This window comes from Caloenas nicobarica, chromosome 27, assembly GCF_036013445.1.
Source record: "Caloenas nicobarica isolate bCalNic1 chromosome 27, bCalNic1.hap1, whole genome shotgun sequence".
Lineage (NCBI taxonomy): Eukaryota > Metazoa > Chordata > Aves > Columbiformes > Columbidae > Caloenas > Caloenas nicobarica.
Window position 1 is genome coordinate 3,464,818 of NC_088271.1, and position 9,822 is coordinate 3,474,639.

Here is a 9,822-nt window from a genome sequence, read left to right on the forward strand (position 1 = left end):
GCTTCAGGGGCTCCGATATCTGCTCTTGCACCAGGATGAGTCCCGGGCAGGTGGGACCCGTGACGGACCCAGCTCAGAGCGGCTGCTTCAAGGACACACAGGAATTTTCAGGCTTGTGTAGCTCCCACCAAGCACATTTCAGATGTTCGCAATGGGGAGAGGTTTCTCCCTATTAAATTACACGGGGTTTGGATTGAATTTTCCTCTTTATGTTTCCCCCCCAACACTGCTGGTTACCATAGCGGCGGCTACACGACTTTGTTATAGTTGTTTTATTTAAATATAGCAAAAGAAATTGCTAGAGCTTGGGATTCTGGCTTCAACAGATGCACAAAACAGCTTTAGAAACCGCAGAGCTTCTACCACAGAAAACCACAGAACCGCACAGTCCTATAATTTGAAGAAAGGACAAACTTTTTTTGGCACTTCTTGTGGACAGAGGACCAAAGTTTAGAGCGAGTCGATGTTTTCAGGCAGTTTGTAAACGGCCGCGAGTAACCAAGGACGCGCGCGGGCTGAAATCCCCCAGCCCCGCGCAAGGTGAGCAAAGGCCAGAATTAAAGCTTAAACTCCCCCAGCCGTCCTCGTCTGCAAAACCGCGCGTCTAAAACGATCTTCCAGAAAAGACGGAGGGTTTCTAGGCCAGCTTTCTACCTTAGGGTTGAAAACAAAGGTGATTTGAGAGCGCCCTGCTTTGGCGTTTGCTGAAGGTGAGATCCCGTAAGTGCAGGTTTAACTGGCTCCTCTGAAGTGGGCAGGTGAGGGACGACGGTTCTGAGCGCAGCGGAACACGGCGCCCTGGAACCCGGCGTGGAACGAGCCGACTTTGAACAGAAACTCCTCTGGATGGTGGCTCGAGTTCAGAAATATTTGCTACAACTTTCACTAGGAGCAGTGTGCAGGATTTGCTACTTTCTGTACTAAACGTGCTCTATCTAATCTGGCAATCTATCTTGCAAGCATAGTGAGCCCATCACTGTGGTGTCTTATAAGAATATGTGTGAAAATCTTGTTTACAACAGACTCTACATTTCCTCCTATCGGGTTCGAGTACAACTTCTTTATTTTTTTTTTATTTTGTTTCTTTCCCTGGCGCGTCAAAATAAAGTTTGGGATAGCTGCAGAGGGGAAGGGCAGGTCTTTGCTGGGTGCATCTGGGATCCTGAGTCTTTTGTGTTAATTAGAATGAAATTACTTAAAAGATGATGACCTGGTGGTCTGTTGCGAAAACCAAAATTACTTAAAAGATGATGACCTGGTGGTCTGTTGCAAAAACCAAAATTACTTAAAAGATGATGACCTGGTGGTCTGTTATGAGGAGGTGCTGCAGAGCGTTAGTGATTTCTTGCTGGCCAGGGGAGGCTTTGGTAGATCAGCGGAATCACATGGACGCATCTTTGGATGTGCTAATTTAAGACAATTTAAAAAAAAAAAAAAAAAAAAAAGGAAAAGAGAATTGAAAATTACTCGTAATAGTGTGTGAGAAGAATGAGATCAGCATCTCTTTCTTTCTGCTACAAGGTTATCTCGAGATTCAAGAACCTGCAGTTTCCTGTAAGACCGCACAGAAATTATCATGCATGCCCTCCCTTTAAGAATTAAAATGAAGCTGGTCACGAGCTTTTAGTAGTGTTTCGTGCCCCTCCATCCCTCTACACTTTCAGGGGCCTGTATTTATAGCTATTTTCTTTTAAAATATCTGTATGTAAGAGGATAGCTTTGCCCTATTTTCAGTTGAGTCGCAACAAATGTAGAAGCTCAGAGGGCACAACCTGCTGGTTTTTACAGGGCGAAGAGCTCCCAGCCGGGCACGTCTGCGCCGCTCATTGTGAGCGAGATGGAATCTTGCAGATAAGACGTGTCTGATCTAAAGACCTTCCGGCGAACAGGAGAACAGGTTGTGACTTCCAGCTGGGCTGGAGGAAAGGGAAACTTGGCCCTTCCCGTGCGGAGAGGGAAGAGGAGCACCCAGCACGGTGGGTGCCGCGGAGGAGCCGCACAGGGGGCTTTCTAAAGGGCTGGTGGATGCCGTAACATTTCTTTCTCCTCGCAGGCACCGTGCAGCGTTCGGTGCTCTGTGCCGGTTCTCTGGCTATTGTCGTCCCTCACCTGTGTCGTTCGGGAGGACGCAGAAGTGGCCGGAGCGAAGGGCCAGCCCTGCTGCTCATCGAGGGCACCAGAGGTGGCCGGCGACAAGCAGAGCCAGGCGAACCTGTCGCGATGCTCCCGAAGCTCTGCAGAGCTCTGCCTGGGGGTGCGCCAGATGTGCCAGATGTGCCAGATGTGGGCAGAGGTGGCCGCACCCGCTGCGGCCGGGTGTCAAACCTCCGCGTCTTTTTGAACGACGTGACGGGAGAGGGAGCAGTTTAACGTCGCGCCGCTGAGACCTGGGAACGGCTAGAAACGCCGTCAGGTCTTCAGACAACGCAGGGGAAAGGCAGGTGGCTGCGGAAAGGGAAGGGTAGAGAATTAACTTCGAAAATGGTGTTATAAACACCGAAGGACATGCTGAAATATGGAAATCTTCGGCTATGAGGAAAGAGAAGGAAATACCTAGAACTGTTGCAACAATGAATGTGCTAATTTTAGAACATCTTTAAGTCATCCTCACTTTCTGGAATTAGATTGTGCAATTTTTTTTTTCTAGCAAATGAGCTTTGTTTTTAATGAAGAAATGTTTAATCTGCCTTATATTTCACTTTGAAAGAGCTATAAAAGTGAAATGTGGAACTCATTCTTCCATGTCAATGATTAGAAGCCCAAAATACATCTGTTCCACATGAACAACTGCAGACTTTGCTTTCACAGAAAAATAGCTATATTTGTAGTTACTTTAAATGTGTTCCTGTTGATTTCGTTCTTGTGTATTCTAACTTGTAAAGTCAGAAAAATGTCACAACCTTGAATAAAATGAAGTTCCAAGTATCCAGATGTTGAGGAAAAATGCTCCGATATTAAGCTGACTCTGCATACTTAATTAACAGTGATTTTGTTTGACAAGTACCGGGGCTCGCCACCAAACCATGGCTGTAAAAACAGAGGATCCTCATTAAGAGTTTCAGAGTAATTGCCTAGATACACTGTTTGGACTTATGATCTCATTTACAGCTGTGCGAGAGATTGGGGGGGGCTCCATTTGACTTATTGCAGCTATTTACTGCTACAGCTATTGCAGTATCCACTTTGTTTGAAATTCCTTTTCAGAACGTGGGTTCCTGGCTAACTTATTTTCCTTCAAAATAGTCAATATCTTTCTTAGCTCCTGAAATCCAGGCGGGATTCAAAATCATTAAGTGAATTTAAGTTTCGGGGAATGAGTTATGAAGGTGTTTTAACCTGTGTTGTGAATGTGTTTAAATTCCACTACTGTTCTATTGGAATTCTGCACTGAGCTCTTGAGAGCAAGGATAATTTATGTACAAGAATGCCTTAAAATAAGCCTCCGTAATTACAAAAATGCAGTGTTTAAATTTATAGTAAAAACCCACACACTGCTGGCAAAACTATAACTGCATCTGGAAAACATTAAGGATGCTATTAAAATAGTCTAGCATAAACTAGAAATGAGACTGAAATTACAGTGTTGCTTTCTTAACCATTTTTAGGAAGTATATTTTGGATGTGATTTACTTTCCTATTTGTTTTTTTTTCTTTATAAAACACCGTATTGTATCTTGTTTACCACCGAGAATGAATTATGTACTCTGTTATCTATTTTAGAAAAATCCATAGCTCAGATTTTTTGAGCATCTTCTCACAGTTGTTGATAATTTAAAAGATAACCAGGTGGTTGTTGGCCCAGCCATCAGGGGGGAAAGTAACAGAGACATCTCCAAGGAGAATAAAAATCACAGCAATTTAAAACTTATTTTATTAAAAAGATGAAATGTTTTCAAACATTGAAAAATTCCATTTTTATAAAACCAGAAATAGGCAAAATACCCATTTGTCTTCTATTTACATATACAATATTTCTCATTGTATAAAATTATTTACAATATATAAAAAAAATTACAGTAAAATAGGTTATTTTCTTACAAGACATCAAGCCCTGTACTTCTAGTGTAGATCATGGCAAACAAGAATATTATTGCACCTGTGAAACGACCAGTCTAACAATAGGAGTGTTCTCTTAGCCATGCCTTCAACTGAGATCTAAGATAACATCGGTAGCTACAGTAACATTCATTTAATCTCTTCTAGGGTCAACTTCAGGCAGTTTCCATACAAACATTGTCTTGTAAAGCTTAGGACTGGGCAGTTAGGGAAAAAAAAAACATAATTACAGCTTCTTCTGTACAATCTGTATGGAGTCCTATGGAGTTCACCCTTCACAGAAGCTGCATAAATAACCCCTGTTCTCCTGGCCGGGCAGGTTCACTGATACGAGTCACGTCAAGTTCTCTGCAGGAGATGCCTGGCTGAGCCTCCTTGTGTCAAATCCTCCTCCGCTTCCATCGCTAGAGCGTCGGTGCCTCCCTGCGTAGTACCAGCTACAAGTTTTTTAACACTTCTGCACCTGAGCAGTTCAGTAACCGTCCCCTCGCCGGCGGGTCCGAGTCCCCGGGGGCTACATGTGCCGCTTCATGTGCAGCGCCAGGTGGTCGGAGCGGGAGAACGCCCGGTCGCACAGGTGGCACTGGAAGGGCCGGTGGCCCGTGTGCTTGCGGTAGTGGCGGGTGAGCTCGTCGGAGCGGGCGAACTTCCAGCCGCAGCCGTCCCAGTTGCAGTGGTAGGGCTTCTCACCTGGGGAAGAGATGGCAGAGAGCGTGACTCAGCGCGGCGCTCGCACAGCATCACCCGCGCAACCCGCCGGCTTCATCCCACCATCTCCTTTTATTTGCTACCGAGCCCTTCTACAATCACGGCCAAGTGCTTTCAAGCCAAACGAGGCTGCTCTACTAATTCCTTTACTCATCTATGCCCGCAGTGAGAATCTTTTGAGAAAGGGCGTTGGAAGCCCTTAGAAAAGCTCTGACCTATATATGCATAGGAAAACGCTTAGACATTATAGATCACCTGTCATAGCTCAACCGTGCATACTCCTGGAATTTGAGAGACTACAGGGTTAAAGCTCAGGCTGGAAAGTGTTTTATACAGGCGGCTATCACAAGCAGCAAGCAGCGTATCTCCGGCTGAAGGCGACCGGTGGTATTTACCTGTGTGTGTCCTGAGGTGGGCCTTCAGGTGTGAACTCTTGGTGTAAGTCTTCCCGCAGCCCGCGTAGGTGCAGGTGTGAGTAGCCGTCCTCTTGCGCGGCCAGGACCGGCGTCCCCTCTTTGGTTTGGAGTCCAGCAGCTCCAGAGGGGAGGAAGGAGGAGTGAGCATGCCCCTGGGAGCAGAGGGTTGTAAGGGCAGGCTGTCCTCGAAAAGCCCAAACTGGGAGGTGTTCTGGTACTGGAGGTGGGTCTGCGGGTGGTGGAAGCCGGAGGCTGGGTGGTAGCTTTGCTGGAAGGACACGGACGAGGGGCACATCATCTGCGTGTGGCAGTCGTTCACCATGAGATCGTCCGGGCTCAGTGGGGGGGTCTCTGCCCCGGGGATCTGGGGGGAGCTGGCCACCCGGGGCTGCTCGTAGGCCATCATGCAGGTTGCGTTGCCCTCCTGCTTGATCTTCGGGCAAGCCTGGGGCACCAGCCCCAAGACCGGTCCATAATTGTCCATGTCGGGTTCGGGCTTAATGTTGTCAACGAACTGCGGGCTCCCGAAGCTGGGGGTCACAAAGAACCGCCCCTGGACGTTGCTGGGAGGGCAGTAGTTGGAGTCCATCTCGGAGCGGATCATCTCCGGCACGATGCCGGCGTTGTAGGGCGGGGGGCTGCCCTGCTCCAGGGCACTGTAGCATCCCGGGGACGGGTTTGTCTGGTAAAAGCCACCGCTCTCCCCTTGGCCGGGGGGATAGTCCCCAGCAGCTGCGCCTTGGCCGTAGCTGTCACTGCCCATGGAAAGGATAAAATCCAGCACGTTGTTGAGATCTTCATCCTCTTTGCGCGGGGAGAGGCCGCCCCAGGTGCCAGCGGGGGTCTTGGCCTCCTGGTCGCACTTCCACCTCTGGGGGAGAGAGAAAAGGGAGAAGGTTAGAGGTGCCGTTCGAGCAGGGGGACAGATTCGGGGAGGCGCGGGGCCGCGGCACCGCCGCCCACCCGTGCGATGAGCCGCGCCGGCGGGGAGGGGGGCCAGGAACTCACTTCGTGGAGGGTTTTCTCGCGGCAGGGGCTGGCGAAGGTGGCGAAGGAGGGCAGGATGGTGTCGCTGAGCGCCATGGTGCGGCCGGGCGGGACGGCGGACGGCGCGGCGAGCCGCCCTCCCCACCTTATAACGCGGGCGCGGGCGCCCTCAAGCCAATTGCAGGGAGCGGAGGAAACGCGTCCCGGACGGGGCGGGCGGGAGGCAGCGGCTCGGGCGCAGCCTAAATTTAGCCCCGGTATAAAAGGACGCGGCGGCGGCGGTCCCAGCCCGAGCGGGGCGGAGCGGAGCGGGGCCGGGCCGGGCCGGGACCGGCCGGCGGGTCCCCTCGCAGCTTTCCCCGCAGCGCGGGGCTCGGGGCCGGGGCCCCTCGCTGCCTCTTCCTTAGTGCGGGGTTTGGGTCCGGACCCCCCTCAGTCTTCCCCTTAGTGCGGGGTTTGGGTCCGGACCCCCCTCAGCCTTCCCCTTAGTGCGGGGTTTGGGTCCGGACCCCCCTCATCCTTCCCCTTAGTGCGGGGTTTGGGTCCGGACCCCCCTCAGCCTTCCCCTTAGTGCGGGGTTTGGGTCCGGACCCCCCTCAGCCTTCCCCTTAGTGCGGGGTTTGGGTCCGGACCCCCCTCAGCCTTCCCCTTAGTGCGGGGTTTGGGGGTGGCTGTGGAGCGGTGACCCCCACCTCGCACTGCTGCCCCCGGGTTTTAAGGGGAAACTGAAGGGTCCCTGTCCCAGGGACCCCCTCATAAGCTGGGGGGACACTGAGGGGTCTCTGCCTCCCCTAGGGACGCTGAGGGACCACGGCGGGGACACTGAAGGACCCTCTTTGGCACGAGGGGGCCATATGCTGAGAGATACCGTGACGGAGCAGGTGTGGCATGGGGCACATGGAGGGGTCCCTGCCCTGGAAACACCAAGAGACTGTCCATGACGTGAGGGGACAGTGACAGGTCCAAGTTCCAGCAGGGACCTGCTGTGAGATGGGACGCACGGATGGGTCCCTGTCCTGGGGGCACTGAGGAAGACACCATGAATAAGGGGTTTGATCCCCCCACCCCTCACAGCAGTTGTCCCGTGACCCGGCCTCATCCTTGGGACACACGACGGGACCAGCCCCGGCAAATGAGGGTGGGAGCGGGAGGTGTAACGAGCACAGCGAGGGCAGCAGATCCATTGCTCTGCTTGGGCCCCATGGGCTGGTGACAGGGGCGTCCAGCTCTGGTCACCCTCAGGGCTCACGAACCCATCTCAGTCCTGACGGAAAGATGTTCAGTGCCAGTCGTGTACAGTCCCCCTGCGAGGAAAATGCTGGAGACTTGCATTTAATGGAAGTCCAGGTCTCTAGCAGAGTTTCCATTTGCTGCACAAAGATTGCCAAGATCAACGTTTCCCCATGACATTAAGAGAAATAATGCAAGTAGCTTCTGTGATCTTCTCTGGCTGTAGCCAATTTATGGTCCTGGGCTGAATCTTTCAGAAGGGAAGACTGTTCTCCTCCCTTACCTTGGCCTCTAGCTCAGATGCCCTGTCTGAAGGAGCTATTCTCCAACAATTTGCGACAACGTGCTCCAGAGTCCTGTTTTTTTGAGGATTGCGGCTGCTTGGCAGCCACCCAAGAGCGAAAGAGCAAAAGTGGCAATTCTTAAAGGAGGAAAAATGATGATCTATTACAGGACGGGCTGATTCTTTGAGAGCCCGTTCAGAGAAAGAGCTCTGCTTTCCCCTTACCTCCTCCACATTTCCTTTGCAATCACTTCTAAAAGGATTTCTAAGTGAGCTGGAGATCAGACGAGCGCAGGAGAACAACTCTCACTTTTATGCCTGTGTGCCCCAGGAGGGGAAGGAGCGATGGCCCTTGATGGGCTCCGCTTCTCAGAAATATGTGAGCGCGTTCGCTGGAGCCCGACCGGCTCGTGGCTGCACGCAGCCAGCTCAGGAAAGCACGGTTGCTAGGGTGAGTGAATGATCTTTTTCAATAGCTACACGTGTTTTAAAATAACGAATACCTCTTGTTTAACTTTCTATACTTTTTATTCTAAAAGTTCACAGGATGGCCAGGAGGAGCAGCCAAACTTCTGTGACTGGAGCAGAATCAATACACTGAATGCATGGTAACGAAGTACACAAAGATGTATGACTCACAGCTATGTAATGTCACACTTGTGTAATCTGTCAATGTAAACTCTTTTCCTCTAATAAAATGTTAGTAAGTGTACAATACGTATATATGGCGCTGTGAGTCAGCCAAGAAAATATACTCTGATGAATTCAGAATGAATGTGAATGTTCCCCTGATAACACACCCCGAATGTCTGTGTCAGTTTATGTGCTTGTGATTTCAGCAACAGCTATAACAAAATATTTTGTTTCTAGGATATACAACTGTGCTGTACGTTTCCCTGCACAGCTCCAGTCGGATGCTCTCTTCCAGTAGGCACTGGAAGGACATTTTTTCATAGCACTCTGCTGATTCTGTCACCTAACTGTGTTTTTTCTTTGCATAGAGGAAATGTTTAGCAGGCAGAGAGGAGGAAAGCCAAGTGCACAAACTAATAAACTCACTGCCTTTAGTTTCTTTTTGTTTTCAAGTAAAGCGGCGAAGCTAAAAAACTATAGATATTCTAAACCTGGTGAGACGAATGTGAGAATTTATTTACGTTGTGAGTCCCTAGTTCTGCACAAATTGAGTCCAACTTTGCCATGACCTTCCACTTGGTCCCTGATCGTCGTGCTGACATTTTCTGGCTCTGTGCTTATTTTAAATATCTAAATCCAAGCCCCTGGCACTGATCTCACCTAGGGCAGTGATGCCACTGGTGTATAAATGTGAAGAATGTGAGATTAGAAAGTATTTGTTAATGTGGGTAGAGGGGAGCTAAATGGTGTGTGATTTGTCTGCCAGCCAAAGCAAACACGGACTCAACCAGTTTTCTACAGCAAAGCTGATTTTTCTAGGTGTTGCTGCCGATCTGTGGTGTTGCTTTTACACCAAGGGCAACTTTTTAAGGGATTGCACTCAAGATTGCAGCCCGGGTGACACAGGGCAGCTGGTGGGTTGGTGACAATGCCCACGTCACCTGCCTGCTAGAGCACTCTGAGTCATTACAGAACTCAAACAAACAAACAAAAAGCTCCTTTCTCGTGGGATTGTTCTCAGAAAGTCCTGCCTGCACCCAGAGCAAACGGAACAATCGCGGGGTAAACGAGCTGCGAATGAGACCTCTCAGCAGCACTGTTCACAATCCCAAGGTACCGCTGTGACCCATCACTTCAGATTGAAATGGGACAGTCATCGCCATCGGATTTCCCTGCCTGCAGCTCAAATGCCATCGTTCTGCTCACTACACAATGGGGGTTTTTGCCACTGTAAGCTGCAGATTCTGAGTCAGTACTTTGCAGAGTCCGCTCTCGAGGAAGTTGACAAAATGATGTAAAAAACCACATACAATGAAATATACGGTTAGATTATTTTTTTGGAGAGGCATTTCTTAATTCGAGGAGAGTGATTTCATCTTGTAGGCCTTTTATTTGATTAACATCGGGAATTAATTTGATAAAGGAGCCTTTTTGACCAGACCTTGCGTGACTGGAGTTGGTTCCCATTCAGGGACTTGAAGCCAAAGGTGAACCATCTTTTTGATAACC

At 49.9% G+C, this 9,822-nt stretch overlaps 1 protein-coding gene across 1 annotated transcript; it reads right to left on the reverse strand.

Moving 5' to 3' along the window:
- Positions 1 to 3,913: 3,913 nt before the first annotated feature.
- Positions 3,914 to 6,290, reverse strand: KLF2 (KLF transcription factor 2). The gene is made up of 3 exons (XM_065652557.1): positions 6,189 to 6,290; positions 5,160 to 6,051; positions 3,914 to 4,746 (listed from the first exon to the last, which is right to left on the reverse strand). The coding sequence occupies exons 1-3, from the start codon at positions 6,261 to 6,263 to the stop codon at positions 4,571 to 4,573; spliced, it is 1,143 nt and encodes a 380-aa protein (XP_065508629.1). The 5' UTR covers positions 6,264 to 6,290; the 3' UTR covers positions 3,914 to 4,570.
- Between the last annotated feature and the right edge of the window lie 3,532 nt (positions 6,291 to 9,822).